General features: G+C 35.1%; 1 protein-coding gene across 5 annotated transcripts in view; it reads left to right on the top strand.

Moving 5' to 3' along the window:
- The window catches only part of BTBD10 (BTB domain containing 10), a 77961-nt gene that overhangs the window by 25762 nt on the left and 35755 nt on the right, over positions 1-16444 (top strand). Inside the window, exon 1 of one of the 5 annotated variants that reach the window (XM_038569090.1) lies at positions 3054-3313. The exons of the other annotated variants lie outside the window; for them this stretch is intronic. Within the exon in view, the coding sequence (XP_038425018.1) occupies positions 3189-3313 (125 nt within the window). The 5' untranslated portion in view covers positions 3054-3188. Of the gene's footprint in view, positions 1-3053; positions 3314-16444 lie in introns of those variants that run through there. 5 annotated transcript variants of the gene reach the window in all.

Below are 16444 nucleotides of genomic sequence, written 5' to 3'. Positions count from 1 at the left end.
CTGCCTAAGGGAAAATAGCTTATTTTTAGAGACCTCTTGTTCTTATGCACTGATGATACTTTAAAAATATTTACAATTTGCCCTCCAAAAGTTTTTTTTAAGTTGATATTAAAATAATTGGGAAGTTTTAAAAACTAACAATTAACAAGTATTGTTGAGGTACTGCACTCATTTTAGGAGAGATTCAGAAATTTGTTGGTGTACCATCATGGAATGCTTTAATACCACATAGGGAACAATTAGAGGACAGCAGGGCACCAAACTGGTAGTGAGTTGTAGTAAAATTAGAGTTCAAAGAAGGAATCAGTATCAACTTGAGTAGATGAAAATGAAACTTGAACCTAATCCTTGAATGATTAGATAGATGACAGGTATTCCTGCCAGGGACTTTCTGGAGATAACTTTGACTAGATTTGAAGGTGGAGGTCTATGAATAGTATTAGAGTCCTATTGACAAATGAAAAAAAAAAAAAATGAGGTTAATAAATTTGCCCAAGACCATCCAACTTCTCAATGGCAAACCTAAAATTTATAAACAAGTTTCTCATTCTTTTTGTTAAGATTTTCAGTAACTTATGGTACATTTTAAATACATATAAAGTAGAGAAAACAGGTATAATAAACCTCTCTGTACCTATCTCTCAGCTTCAAGTTATATCAACTCTTGGCCAGTTGTGTTTTATCTGTGCTTCTACCCTTCTCTCATCCTTTATTTTTTATTTATTTTTTATCTTGTGTATTTTATTTAGGGCTATTTGAGCAGTAGAAGGCCAGATTAAACACTGGCTTAAGTTAGAGGTTTATTTTTCTTGTATGTAAATTCACAGATCGGCAATGAATGCCTGATGTGGATTTAGTGGCTTAAAGATGTTAGTATCAAAAAAATCTCTGATTTTCTTGGCTTTCTCTTGTGATCACAAGATGGCTTACTATAGCTCCAGGCATCATGTCTACCTTCCAGAGAGGAAAGGTAGAAGGGAGAAGGGACATTAAGAAAGGGGTTTCATTTATATTAGGGAATTAAATTTCTCAGAAATTTCCAGCAGGCATCTGCTTATAAATCATTGGCTAGAACTATGTTATATGGTCTTCTCTGGATCATAGAGGCTAAGAAATGTAGGTGGGCACATTGCCACCTCAAACAGAGTTGGGGATTTAAGTTTATAAAAAGAAAATGTCTCCATCTGTTTTGGCTGCTATAACAGAATACCATGGATTGGGCAGCTTATTTTTTTTTTTTTTTTTTTTTTAAGATTTTATTTATTTATCCATAGAGACACACATAGAGAGAGAGAGAGAGGCAGAGACACAGGCAGAGGGAGAAGCAGGATCCACACAGGGAGCCTGACATGGGACTCGATCCCAGGTCTCCAGGATCACACCCTGGGCTGCAGGCAGCGCCAAACTGCTGCGCCACCAGGGCTGCCCTGGGCAGCTTATAAACAAATTTATTTCATATGGTTCTGGAGGCTAGAAAGTCCCAAGTTCAGGGTTCTGACACATTTGATATCTGGAAAGGACTCGCTTCCTGGTTCAGATGACTGTCTTTTTGCTGTGTTTTCACATGGTGGAAGGGATTAGGGATCTCTCTGGGGTCTTTTTTATAAAGTATTAATCCAATTTATGAAGGCTTTGCCCTCAAGACCTAATTACCTCCTCACTTTCAAATACTATTATATTGGAGGAATACATTTCAGTATTTGAGTTTTGGGGGATACATTTAATCTTTAGCAGTTAAGAAATAAGCATACTTTATTGACTCTGTTTTTGTGCATAATTTTTGAAAATTGTTATGTAAATTTATATTTTGCTTTATTAATATTTGGGAATTTCCTGCATTTTCCAGGTTTTTAATTTTTTTCTTGTACTTTTCCTTACCTTCAGGGATAAAAATAAATTTCTTGAATTCTAAAAGTAATAATAATAATTACTATATATGTGTGCTTACTGTTGAGATTTGAGGGCTTGGTGGGTATTGCCTTATGAGTTCATTTCCGTCTAATAAACTTTAAGGTACTTTCTTTTCTGAATTTTTTTTTAATGTAAATTTGGTATGTATATAAAAGACAAGACAAGCTAATCTCAACAAAGATGGACTTCAGGGTGTCTGTGGTTTAAGCAAGTGCATACAAATAAATTAGTTAAAAAATTACTGAACTTTGTTTCTTTCTGAGTAGTTCTATAGTTAATACTTGTATGGAGAAGTTTGTAGCTTGCTGAGAGGTTAAGTATTTCAGTTGAAGTGTGTTTGGTCTGAATTGAAACAACTTTCTTTAAATTATAAGAGTTTTTGATATTTAAAAAGGAAAAAGAAAGCACCTTTTCTGTACAAGTGACATTACAATGGCTAGATTGACAATATGCTTAAAAGCTCTTGAATACTTGAATTGGGTTGAATACAATTATTTAAAACTCAGATCTGCAGTCTGCTCAGGTTACTAAAGATAAATGCATCATACATTCAATATCAGACTTTGCCGCAAGGTTTCATTCCCACATACAAGTACGCATGCTCCTTTCTTCTGAGACTGCGTGAAGATTGGGCTTTACAGTTTCCTTTTTAAGTCACTTGGTAGTTCCAGCAATAGTTTAGAAATAGAAAAGTTTGGTTGCTTTAAAAAACAGTTCTTGAGTGGATTCTTAAGTACAATATTTTTTCTTTGATTTTAAAGAGAAGCTTTACTGCCCAGAACGGGTGTACAATAAAACATCGAAAGGAAAAAAGAAAGTTAAGTTAGCTGCATCCTAGTTTTCTAAAACCTGGCAAGCTGGCACAGCTAGAATTAGCATTACAGATGGCATTTGGCAACATAGCTACATATCACTAAGCCCTCATCTCCTGAGTTTTCTTCAGCTGTCTATCAATTACAATATCCAATCGCTGCACAGAAATGGAGAAATGGGATGATCACAGCTCACACGATGCTGTTTGGTTAGAAACGTCAGTGCTGCACAACCCACGGCTGAGTCAGTGTCTGTGAGAAAATGAACTGAATTAATATATAGAGGGGGTTGTATCTGAACATTTACAGCCTAAATAACCGCAATAGCATTATTACACAGTAGAGGGAGGAAAGCTAGAGGAAGTCTCTGGACAGGGGAGGTAGGGGGAGACTGGGAAATTTTCTGATTGTTCAGAGGATTCTTGAAGATGATGGAAATATCAGATGTGCTAAAGTTTCCTAGTAATGCCCAAGGATGCTGACCTGGCTTTCAGTGCTGCATTGTTTGAAAAAGCAGAGTCCCTTTATACTCTGATTTCAGAATTTTTTTCTTGTTTCTGTGTGTCTACCTTGGCATATACTAAAGTAAGGTGTGTATTCATTTATTACAAGATATCACTGGGCTGTAATTCTATACATCTATGAATATGAGAGAGATTGAGAAAGATATGTTTGGCCTTTGTTTCATTATGGTCATTTACTTCTCTGGATGAAAAAGATCATATATCTTAATTGTCTTCTTCTTAATGGCAAATTATTTAAAAGAAATGGAGTGTGTTTTTATTGTTTTCATGGGTTTGATGCTTTGTTTTTTTTATCTTGTTTAAAGTCTTAGAATCTTCCTGTAACTTGAATGTTTGGTATTGTTTTTTATGAATATCATAAAAATTTTAAAGAAAGACTAATTTAAAATATTTTCAATATATTTGAAAATTTAATTCAAGATAGACAAATGAAATAGTTGAAATAATTTCCTAAAGAAGAGAGTAAATGTATTTTTACTTTTGGATGAATTAGTGATTAGTGGAACCACTTATGTAGTAGTATTTTACAGAACTGAATATATTTGATAAATTTTAATTGGTTAAAATGACTTTTTTCTTAGTCTCCTAGAATGTAGACTGAATAGATGATCTAGATGTTGCCATTGAACCAGAGAGTAAATCAGATAAGTTTTTGGATTATCGCAAATTGATTTTCAGTCAGACAGAATTTCTAAATAAAGAGAACTGTTTTTGCTTTGAGATTTTAAATCTTGACAAGTGACATTGCTTACTTTATTTGGAATTTTTAGCTCAATATTAAACACTTTGATTGTTTTCTTTTGTCTTTATCATTCCTGTCCTACTGACCCTTTATTTTGTAGGAATTTGGGAGAATATACATTTTAAAATTATTTTTAATATTTTTAAATCGTTCATAACAGCTTTTCCTTGAAATGAGAGGAAGTTCTTGTGATTTCCCCCATTTAATTTCTAGGAGTTAGAATGGTCATCTTGATGATTGTCACAACTTATTTATATGATTAAGGTATCTTGGGGTATGTTGTATTGGATTTTTAAAATTTTATTTTGTGGTTTGGTGTTCAGAAATGTTTTTCTAAGCTTGGTTTAGAAATAGTCATAAAAGCAGAAATCTTAAGCTAGACCTTTTTGTCTTATACTTTATAGAATATTTTTTCTGGTTTTGATTTTTAAAAAAATAATAATGCCTGTGTTTGTAAAAGTGATACATATTCATTACATGAATTTGATAAATATGGAAAGCACGTAAAAGAAAACAAAAATATTAAAGTATTTTTCTTTTGATTATAGCTTAAATATTTTAGCATATAACCTATTTTTTGTGTATGTATAAAAATATAAAATCACGTATATTTAAAACTGGTTTTGAAATATTACTACTATATGTCCTGTTATATAACTCATTTTTTTTACAATTAGTCATGAACATCCCCTATGTCAAAAAGTAGTCTTTTATAGCATAATTCTTAAGAACTGCATAGTGTTTTGTGTGTATATATTTTGTAATTTGCCAATTTGAGTTTTCCTGATTTTTGATTAAAGAGAAAGATCAGCATGATTCCACTGGGTAAATTTCTCTAAAAAAGGAAAAATGTCTTAGGGAATTAAGTAAAAATGTAATTTTGATATTTTTCGGGCAGAGAAAGATCCTTAGTGTGACTACACAATTAACTCTTTAAAGATATGCACTACTTTTAAAAGCAAGCAAATAGCTAAGGTTGCCATAATAAGTATAGAAAATAAACAAGAGCTCAGATGAGCTAATGAGACTTTTAAATATTGCTAAGATCAACCAAAAGAGTTTCTTATATTACATTTAAAAAGGTAATTAAGGAAAGTGTAATAATAATGCCTGACAATGAAGGAAGAAAAAAATTCCTCAGCTCTTATTTATAAGCTTCTTTGTTAAAAAGGAAGAGCAAATTACTACCACCAATAATTACAACAAAGTGGACATTGCGAAAGAGGACATAAAAATCAAGATAGAGATAGAAGATGAAGAATGTATCTAGTTAAATGAGTTTTCTAGGCCAGTTGAAACATATTTATAAAAGGAGTTGCCTGAAAAATGTTAAAGTTAATGTATTATTTATGATTTCTAAAGGTTTTAGGAGAATACCAGTGGAATAAAAGATGGGGGATTCTAGGTCTGATTTTGAGAAAAGTGGATTTTACAACAAAAAATGAAAAGGGTAGTTTATGACTAACTTGAAGAAAAATAGGTTAAAAATGATCCTGAATGGGTTTGCTAAAAATAGATTGTCAGAGCAATTTTCTGATATACTTAGTAGACTAGTAGCACTATAATGTATTTGGACTTAAGCTTAGTTTTTGGTAAAGTCTTTTTTTATATTCTTGGGTATATGGTGAAGGAAAAATGAATTGTTGTTTGTGTTAATCAGCACAGTTTTGATTTTGAATGACCCTACCCAAAGATTATTGATCTTGAAAGGTGGCTTTGTTCTTTGCTTTGCCTCATTGCACATCTGGAGAAGGCAAATTATCAAATTTATAGGGGACACTGAAAAAAGGATAGGAAATAATAAACTAAATGATCCAAAATGATCTGAGTTTGTATTGTTGGACTAAATTTAAATGAATTTTTTTGGAGTATACATAAGGCCTGAAAAACACTAATATACATTGTTAGCATGGCTTTACAACATCACACATGGAAAAGACCTGGGGGTGTTTTTTGGCAGTAAACTTGATACAAGAGTACAATATGGCATTTATCATTCCATTTTCTCTCCTACCCTCCCTGTTAAAAAGAAAAAAAAATCATAATTGATGGAAAAGATGGCTAGAGCCACTCTCTTGTACACCAGAATATTATTGTCTTTTTAGTTCTATGTATATTCAAAGGAAGGATGTGAAGAAAGTGGAAACCATATAAGCTTAAGGAACTGATTTGAGGTCTTGGGGACAGCTCTGATTGATATTAAGAAATTTCATTAGAAGACATATTTAGATATGTGAAGAGTTACCCTTTGGAAATGACACTAGACTTAGTTTGAGTCAAACTTGTTTGAGATTGAAAGCATGAGCTCTGAATTTGAACTGTTTAGTTCACATCTCAGACCTGCCATTTAATTTGCTATCTGATTTTAGGCGAGTTCCTTAGCCTTTAAGCTTCCATTTTCTCAACTGGGGATGGTTTTGAGGATTAAATGAAAATATATGTAAAATGTTCAGAATTATACCTGGCATGTATTAAATGCTCAGATCTTAGTGTTGTTGTTATTGTTATTTGTTCTAGCAGGGCAGTGGTTTTCAACTAGTGGCATGATTTTGCCCTTCATTGGGCTTTGGCAATGTCTGAGGACATTTTTGGTTGTTAACAACTGGGAGGAGGGAGTTCTACTATCTAGTGGGTGGAGGCCAGGGGTGCTACTACTAAACATTCTACAATACACGGGACAGCTCCCTGCAATAAATAATTAACTGATCTAAAACCCTGAACTAGGGTCCGATGACAAGGTTTATTTTTTTATTTTTTAAAGATTTTATTTATTTATTCATGAGAGACAGAGAGAGAGAGAGAGAGAGAGAGAGAGAGAGAGGCAGAGACACAGGCAGAGGGAGAAGCAGGCTCTGTGCAGGGAGCCTGACCTGGGACTGGATCCCGGGTCTCTGGGATCAGGCCTTGGGCTGAAGGCGGCGCTAAACTGCTGAACCACCTGGGCTGCCCCAATGACAAGGTTTAATTAAGCTTTAATGATAAGAAAAATTGTAGAAGAGTCAGAGCTTTCCAAAGATTGAACAAAACTGCTAAAAAGAAAAACCAGGTTACCCTTTCCTGTCATTAAAAGCAGTAAGTCAGCCAATTCATGGGGACCTGGTTAATGAGACTCAGAAATTGGAGAGGTATTTGGATTACATTTTCTAAAAGGGTTTTCTTAAACTTAGATTCTATGTTTCTGTGGGTATTTCTCAAGATACTCAAGTGTATTGAATGACCAGTTATAAAGTGTGGCCTCTGATGCAAATTCTTTGATTCTTTAATTTTATCAATCTAATTTAGTTTCACAGAGTAGATTTGAATTTTAATTGTTTTATTGCTTTTAAGTTTTAGTATGAGGATAGAGGAGGGAATTTAATGGAATAAGTTCAGTTTGTGTTTTTATAAGACCATTTAGAAGTACAAGTAATTGTGGAATTGCCATAATTTATTTCTAGAAACATGTTTTGTAAAACTAATTTGTTAAAATACTGATAACTGGACACATCTAAAATTAAAATTAAAGTCTTGTATTTGTATTTCATACCTTTTTTCCCACTGGTTTATTTGTCCCCCTTTAAGTAATAAGTAGGACAGATGCTCCAAAAGGTTTTTAAAAATAATTAAAATTTTTTGAAGCACTCTTAAATGTATATGATTATATATGCATTATATTCTCAATGAATAGCATATATAATATAATCATGAATATAATATAATCAGGAATAGCAACTTTCACGAAGTACCCAGTAAACATTTGAATGAATGACTATTGACTATTCAGTAGATACAAAATATATCTGACCATTAATTTAGATCTGTGCAATTTTTAATAGTGCTTAGCTACATGTATGTGTATATATATTTAAATTTGATTAATTGACATATGTATTACTAGTTTCAGAAGTAGAGGTCAGTTATTCATCAGTCTTATGTAACACCCTATGCTCATTACATCACATGGCCTCCTTCATCTTGTTTTGTTTTTTCACCCTCTACCCCTATGATCCTCTGTTTTCTTTCTTAAATTCTACATATGAATGAGATCATATGATAATTGTCTTTCTCTGATTGACTTATTTTGCCTATATTTTTAAAGAGTTACTATTTTAGAGGATATGGGGGCTAGAAGGGGTGAGGGAGAGATATTAATAGTGGTTAACTATCTATTTTTTAAAAAGATTTATTCATTATTAGAGTGTGTGTGGAGTAGAGGGGGGAGGGTGGAAGAGAGAATTCCAAGCAGACTCCATGCTGCCTGACTTGGGGCTTGATCCCATGGCCCTGAGATCATGACCTGAGCTGAAATCAAGAGTCCTGACATTGAATAGAATGGACCACCCAGGTGGTCCTAGTGGTTAGCTCTATTTTAAAACTATTTTAAAATTTTTTCTATGGTAGGGAGTTGCTTAATGTCACTCCTAAGTATTAGTGGTTTCCAATTCCCAAATTTTTATCCCTAACCTGGACCTTTCCCCTCAACTTTAGACTTACGTGTCTGACTCCTTATTTGATATCTGCATTTGGATGTTGAATAAACCTCTCTTTAACATGTCTTGATGTACCTACACTTTCCATACTTAATCTTCCCACTCTCATTGTCATACAATAATTGGAACTTCGATTATTCTGGTTGCTCAGACCAAAAATCAATCATACTCGACTTCTCTCTCTCACCTTGTACATTTAATCTCTGAAATTTCAAAGTCTTATTATTCAAAATGTATAGTCTAGTCCACTCTTTGCCATGTGCCCTGCTACGGCCCTGGTCCAAGTCACTTCTAGCTCTCACCTGAATTATTAGCAGTAGCCTGTAAATTGATCATTTGATTCTACATTTGCATCCTTTCTTCCATTGTCTACTTGATCTAACATAAGTTAGATTGTGTAACTTACACTTCACTGGTACCCATATCCTGCAGATCAGAAACAAAACCTATTTATTTATTTATTTATTTATTTATTTATTTATTTATTTATTTATTAAAGTTTTAAAAAAGATTTTATTTATTTAAGAGAGGGTGAGAGTATACACGAGTGAGAGGAAGGGGCAGAGGAAGGGAGACGGAGTAGCAGACTCCCCATTGATCAGGGAGCCTGACCTGGGGCTTCATCCCAGAACCCAGAGATCATGACCTGAGCCAAAGGCAGACATTTAATTGACTGAGCCACCCAGGTGCCCTGCAGAAACCCTTTAAACATTTTTTTGAAACCCTTCATAATCTGTTTCTAGTTTTATTTCTCTGACCTCATCTTTTTTTTTTAAAAAAAAGATTTGTTTATTAGAGAGAGAGGGAGGGAGGGTGTGTGAGCAAGGGGGAGGGGCAGCGGGAGAAGGATAAGCAGACTCCTCACTGAATGCAGAGTGCAGAGCCTGATGTATGGCTTGATCCCACAACTGGAGATCACAACTTGAGCCAAAACCAAGAGTGAGATGCTTAACTGCACCACCCAGGTGCCCCTGAGCTCATCTTTTAACATTGTCCTTGCTTTCCGTGCTTCTGCTATCCTGGCCTTCTTGAATGCCTTGAAAAAGTTAAAAATTACTCTTGCCATAGTGTCTTTGTACCCTCATATGTTCTCAAAGTTCTATTTCTCTCTTCCTTAGATCTTTACTCAGACCTCTTAGACAGTCCCACCTTGACCACTCTATGTAAGATAGAAACGTGTACTTCAAAATGAGTCTCTGTCCTCTTTATCTGCTTCATTTTTTCCTCATAGCACTTATCAGCATATAATATTTAATGTATTTATTTGTACATATTCTGTGTTTTTCTCCCCTAGATTGTATTAATTTTTAGGGCACAGACTTTCTTGGTTATATCCATCAGTACTAGATAGTAAATAGCATATTATTGGATAGGTTTGATAGCATATCCGCGAATATTTGGTAGATTGAATGCAGTTAAAACAAATTTTTAGGATAAAGGATAGAAGGGTAAGAGTACTTTTAGTTACTATAGTTTAGTTGTCATTGAATGTTGTAAGCACCTGATACCTATTGATGAATTAAAGCTATGCTATTTTTTAGAACTGAAAAAATTAGCAATATAACATTTAGATATAATTTTAATTCAGAGACTCCTCAGTTTGGAGAGGTGCTTGCCTAGCAACATCTTCCTTTATTAAAAAAGTTCAGGGGATCCCTGGGTGGCTCAGTGGTTTAGTGCCTGCCTTTGGCCCAGGGTGCGATCCTGGAGTCCCGGGATCGGGTCCCGCATTGGGCTCCCGGCATGGAGCCTGCTTCTCCCTCTGCCTGTGACACACTCTGCCTCTCTCTCTCTCTCTCTCTCTCTCTCTGTCTATCATAAATAAATAAATAATTCTTAAAAAAAAAAAAGTTCAAAAGCCAGGAAAAAAGTAATAGACATTTTGAAAGTCAAAAAATTTTCAAATTCCTTTGCTGTTTGCATGAAATTAGTTTTTATCAGTTCAAAAACTTTATTAGTAAAACGTTAAAGCTTTGCCCTTAAAGGGTACTTTCTTACAGAATTTTTAGTATCTAGGTGTTCATTTGACTTCACAGAGAAGATGCTCTTAGAATGGTCATGCAACAGTATACAAACTTTCTTTTATTAAAATTCAGGTATTATTAACATATAATGTTATATTAGTTTCAGGTGTACAATCTAATGGTTCAACAATTCTATAGATACCTCATTGCATGTCACGATACTCTCCTTTATCGATTTCTCCCATTCTCCCTACCCACCTCCCCCTCTGGCAACTACCAGTTTGTTCTCTGTATTTAGGAGTGGGTTTTTGTATTTTTTTTTTTGCGGGGGGGGGGGGTGTCTCTTTTTTTATCTTTGTTTTGTTTCTTAAATTCCACACATGAGTGACATCATATGGTATTTGACTTTCTCTGAATGACTTATTTCACTTACATTATACCCCCTAGGTCCATCCTTGGTGTTGCAAATGGCAGGATTTCATTCTTTTTTATATCCATTGTATGTATGTATGTGTATATCTATATACACCGCATCTTTATCTATTCACCTATTTATCTATTTATTCATCTATTCACCTATGCTTGGGTTGCTTCTATTATTTTGGCTATCGTAAATAATACTTTGGTAAACATAGGGGTGCATTTATCTTTTTGTATTTTCTTTGGGTAAATACCCAGCAGTGGAATTACTGGATAATAGTATAATTCTATTTTTAATTTTTGAGGAACCTTCATACTGTTTTCCACAGTGGCTGCACCAATTTTCATTCCCACCGACAGTGTACAACAGTTCTTTTTTTCTGTGGAACTTCCTTGCTTCTGCCTTACTAGAGTTGCTGACATGTCTGACAATGGGATTTTTAAGAAGAGAGAGAGGTTAGGACTAGTATTAAGGCTACTTTTGGGCTATATTTCTTGCTGTGGTTGTCTTTAGTGGGGAAATCTGGGATTTAAGTATCATTTAAAATATTTCTGTGGAAAAAATGGATCAAACCACATACTTACAGTTGACTTTTGAGAGCATAGTTCAGTCATTTGAGAGCTGCCCTTTTCAGTAATTAGCCTTTGTTCCTTGGGGAACTGATCATGTATTAAGCAGAACAAAAAGCTTATATAAAGGCTAACGGACAAAAAAGGGGAAAGATGAGAGAAGTTTGCATTAAATCTGTTGAAGGTAGATTTAGAAGTTTGATAGCATTTCTTCTATCATCCCAGTTACTGACATTTAACATAGGAATGGGAAACATTTTCTATAAGGGGTTGAATAGTAAATATTTTTGGCTCCGTGGACTACACAGTCTGTTGCAGCCACTCACTTTTGCCATATAGAGTGAAAACGGCCGTAAACCATGTATAAATGAATGGATGTAGTCGTGCTTTAATAAAACTTTATTTACAAAATCAAGTAATGGGTTGCATTTGGCCCATGAGCCATGGTTTTGCATCTCTTAACACCTTAAAAATGCTTATAAAAGCATATGCAAATTAAGTGCTTAACAATATATTAATATGAAATAAATTAAAAGGCTTAGTTAAGAATGCTAAAACATAAGATTATACTTGTTACAGTAATAAAAACAGCTTAATTTTCCCCAAAATAAAAATAGGATTTAAAATTGTTTAAGATTTTATTTATTCATGAGAGAGACAGAGAAGCGGAGACATATGTAGAGGGAGAAGCAGACTCCCTGTGGGGAACCCCATGTGGGACTTGATCCCAGGACCCCCACCCCAGGACCCCAGGATTACGACATGAGCAGAGGCAGATGCTCAACCGCTGAGCCACCCAGGTGTCCCAAAATACTGCTTTTTTTTTTTTTTAAAGATGGACTAATGGATAGGAACATGTAATGCAATTTACAAGGATGCTTACCTCATGTTAAAGAAAAAGTAGATGCTAAAACCTTGATTAAATGTTGAAAACAACTTGTAAAGCTCTGTATCTCAGTATGTGTACGCGCGCGCGCGCACACACACACGGTAGTGTTTGACAAGGAATAAACTCAAGGAGAAAATGCTTAGATACTATATATACCTCAAAACTTCAGCTAAATTCAACAGATGTTAGTAAGGTGCACCAGGTGATGACAGTTGCTGGAACTGTTTAAAGATATGTAATATAATTCCTCAAACTAGGAAAGTGCTACCACATATGGTACCATTTGTATTCTACATAAGGTGCCACATATAAGTGAATACGATTAACTTTGTAGGTATTTTACTTTTGTGTATTTGTTACAACTAGTGTCTGTTGGATAGCAGCAGTGCTTATTAATAGTTACTTCTGGAAATTTTTCATGTATAATTTCCTTCCATTTTCTCTGTTCTCTCTGACCATAATCATTTGAATGTTGAGCTACATTCATCAGTTCTCTAATTTTCTCACCCTTTCTTATTTTCTATTCTTTGTCTTTCTTTTATTCCCAATTTAATCTTTTGGTAACCTTCTGGTAACCTTTAAAAGCTTCTGCTCTTGTGTTTTGAATTTCTGAGAACTCTCATTCTCTTAACTCTCTCTCTCTCTCTCTCTCTCAACAGTATCCCTCTCCTTGTGTTAAGGAAATAATATCTCTTCAGATCAGAGTTTATTAATTGTAGTTTTGCTTTATTGTCTCTGCATTGTCTATTGCCTTTTTTGTTACGTTTATTAAACTTCTTCTTGTGAAACAGTTTTAGATTGACAAGAAATTGCAAATATTGTCCAGTGATTTCCTTGGTTCTCTTCACCCAGCTTCCCTTAATAACATCTCACATAAGTGTAGCACATTAGCAAACAAGGAAATTGACATTGGTGCAATATACAATACATATACTGCAGACATTGGTTTTTATATGACCTTCTTTTTTCTGGTGTATATTCTGTAATATTTTATCAAACGTATAGATTAGTGTAACTGCCTCCACAATCAGGATACAGAATGTTGCCATCACCACAAGCAGACTCCCTCATGCTGTCTCTAGAGGCACATCCTTTCCTCCCATTCTTAACCTCTGGCAACCCCTGATTTGTTCTCCATCACTATCAAAATTTTGTCATTTTGAAAATATTAAATAAATGTAATTAGATAGTGTGTAAACTTTTGGGTTTGGGTTTCTTCATTTCATATAGTAACCTTGTATCCATTCATATTGTTGTACATGTCAGTAATTCTTTTTTAATTTTGGAGTACTACTCCATTCCCTGGATGTACATAGTTTATTTATCCTTTCAGAGTGGCGTGGTTTTTGTTATATACTTTGCAATACTGGTGGGCTTTTCAATTCTATACTTATTACTTTACTATTTTTCCCCCTGCAGGAGTTTTTTAGTTTCATTGAACAAAATGAAGGAGCTCTTAAAATTCTCTTCAGTCCTTAGGAACTTGCCTGCCATTGGAATCTGTTGCCATAATTGGAAATTTTAAACAAATTAGGTGGCAGGGTCATAAGCAGAAATTCATACAAAATGAATATTCTGAAATTTGATATAAATAGATACTTGCTTTTGAGGGTGAACATTTTAGTAAGATTTAAGTATTTAAATCTCATTAAAGCAGTTGATTGACCTCATGCTTCAAAGCATGGTTTTAAAGTGAAAAATTGGTGTAAGATAAATAACATTATTAGCTTATAAAGTTGAAAGATTTAAAAATGGAAATGTTTTGATTTGGCGGTAGGATTTGTGGTTTATTTACATAACTAGAGGTGCTGTGAGTGATCTTTCTTATTAATGAAAATTGTGATTGTAAGAACTATTGGGTAATAAATAAATCTGTGAGGTTTTCAAGTGGTGATCAGTTGGAGATGGTAGTTGTTTTGAATCTTATTGTAGGAATGCTTTTGGTTTCATGAGGACATGAACAATATTATAAGAGGGAATGCAAGAATCTATGTTGGTTAGGGAAAGAGAATTCAAAATTTATTAGAAGAAAGGCATGACTTTTATAAGTGTTACTGAAATGATTACCTTTAAACTTCCTGGGAGAATAGCCTTAACCAAGCCATGTTTCAGCCAAGGGTCCAGTTCTGGTGTAGAATTTGGTAAATTTTGATATAGGTACCCACTTATGAAACTTCAGTGCAATCAGGAGATGAACATATTCATCACATCCAAAAGTTCCCCTGAGGACTTTAATTTTAATTATTATTATTATTTTTAAAGATTTTATTTATTTATTCATGGGAGACACACTCAGAGAGAGGCAGAGACAGAGGGAGAAGCAGGCTCTGTGTGGGGAGCCTGACGTGGGACTCGATCCTGGGACCCTGGGACCTGGGGACCACGTGCTGAGCCAAAGGCAGACAACCACTGAGCCACCCAGGCATCCCCCTTCTTTTTTTTAATTGAAGTATAATTAACATATGTTAGTTTCAAGTGTAAACATATTGATTCAACAATTCTATATATTCATTCAGTGCTCCAGGTACATACAATGTTTATATTTAAGATTTTATTCATGAGAGACACAGAGAAAGAGGCAGAGGGAGAAGCAGGCTCTCTGCAGGGAGCCTGTTGGGGAACTTGATGCTAGGATCCTGGGATCATGCCCTGAGCCAAAGGCAGTTGCTCAACCACTGAGCTACCCAGGCGTCCCAATTACTACAATATTATTGACTGTATTCTTTATGATGTACTTTCCATCTCTGACTTATTTTATAACTGGAATTTTTATCCCTTAATGCCCATTATCTATTTCACTCATCCCCCTTACTGACTCCCTCTCTGGGAGCCACCAGTTCTCTATATTTCAGTATCTGTTTTTTGGGTTATTTTCCATGTTCATTTGTTTTGTTTTTTAGATTCTGCATGTAAGGTATTTGTTTCTTTCTGACTTATTTCACTTAGCATTATACCCCCTAGGTTCATTCCTGTTGTTGCAGATGGCAAGATTTCATTCTTTTTTTTTTTTTTTTTTTTTTTTTTTTAAGATTTTTAAATTTATTTATCCACGAGAGACACAGATAGATAGAGAGGCAGAGACACAGGCAGAGGGAGAAGCAGGCTTCATGCAGGGAGCCTGACGCGGGACTCGATCCCGGGTCTCCAGGATCACACCCGGGGCTGAAGGCGGCACTAAACCGCTGAGCCACCCAGGCTTTTCCCAGATTTCATTCTTTTCTATAGATATATTCTGTTATATATATATAACCTGGGTGGCTCAGCTGTTTGGCGCCGCCTTCGGCCCGGGTGGCTCAGCGGTTTGGTGCCGCCTTCGGCCCGGGGCGTGATCCTAGAGACCCGGGATCGAGTCCCACGACAGGCTCCCTGAATGGAGCCTGCTTCTCCCTCTGCCTGTGTCTCTGCCTCTCTCTCTCTCTCTCTCTCTCTCTCTCTCTCTCTCTCTGTCAATAATTTATGTATTCATGTCTCTCATGAATAAATAAAATCTTAAAAAAAAGATATTCTGTTATAGTATGTATTACATTTTCTTTATCCATTCATGTATCATTGGATATTTGGGTTGCTTCCATATCTTGGCTTTTGTAAATGATGCTGCAATAAACATAGGAGTACGTATATCTTTTTGAATTAGTGTTTTAATTCTTCTGAGGAACATCCACCACTGTTTTCCACAGTGGCTGAACCAACTTACATTCCCAACAACTGTGCAGGAGGGTTCCTTTTTATCCACATTTTCAACAACACTTGTTATTTCTCAACTTTTTTTTTTTTTTTTTTTTTTTTTTTTAAATTTTTATTTATTTATGGTAGTCACAGAGAGAGAGAGAGAAAGAGAGAGAGGCAGAGGGAGAAGCAGGCTCCATGCACCACAGCCCGACGTGGGATTCGATCCCGGGTCTCCAGGATCGCGCCCTGGGCCAAAGGCAGGCGCTAAACCGCTGCGCCACCCAGGGATCCCTATTTCTCAACTTTTGATTTTAGCCATTATGACTGGTGCAAGGTGATATCTCACTGTGGTTTTGATTTGCATTTCTCTGATGATTAGTGATGTTAAGCATCTTTTCATGTGTCTGTTGATCATCTGAATGTCTTTGGAAAAATGTCTACTTCTGCCTATTTTTTAATCACATTATTTGGGGT

Source organism: Canis lupus, chromosome 21, assembly GCF_011100685.1.
Source record: "Canis lupus familiaris isolate Mischka breed German Shepherd chromosome 21, alternate assembly UU_Cfam_GSD_1.0, whole genome shotgun sequence".
In the NCBI taxonomy this organism is placed as follows: domain Eukaryota; kingdom Metazoa; phylum Chordata; class Mammalia; order Carnivora; family Canidae; genus Canis; species Canis lupus.
Note: the sequence above shows the minus strand (reverse complement) of the source record. Positions and strands in the feature narration are given on the sequence as shown.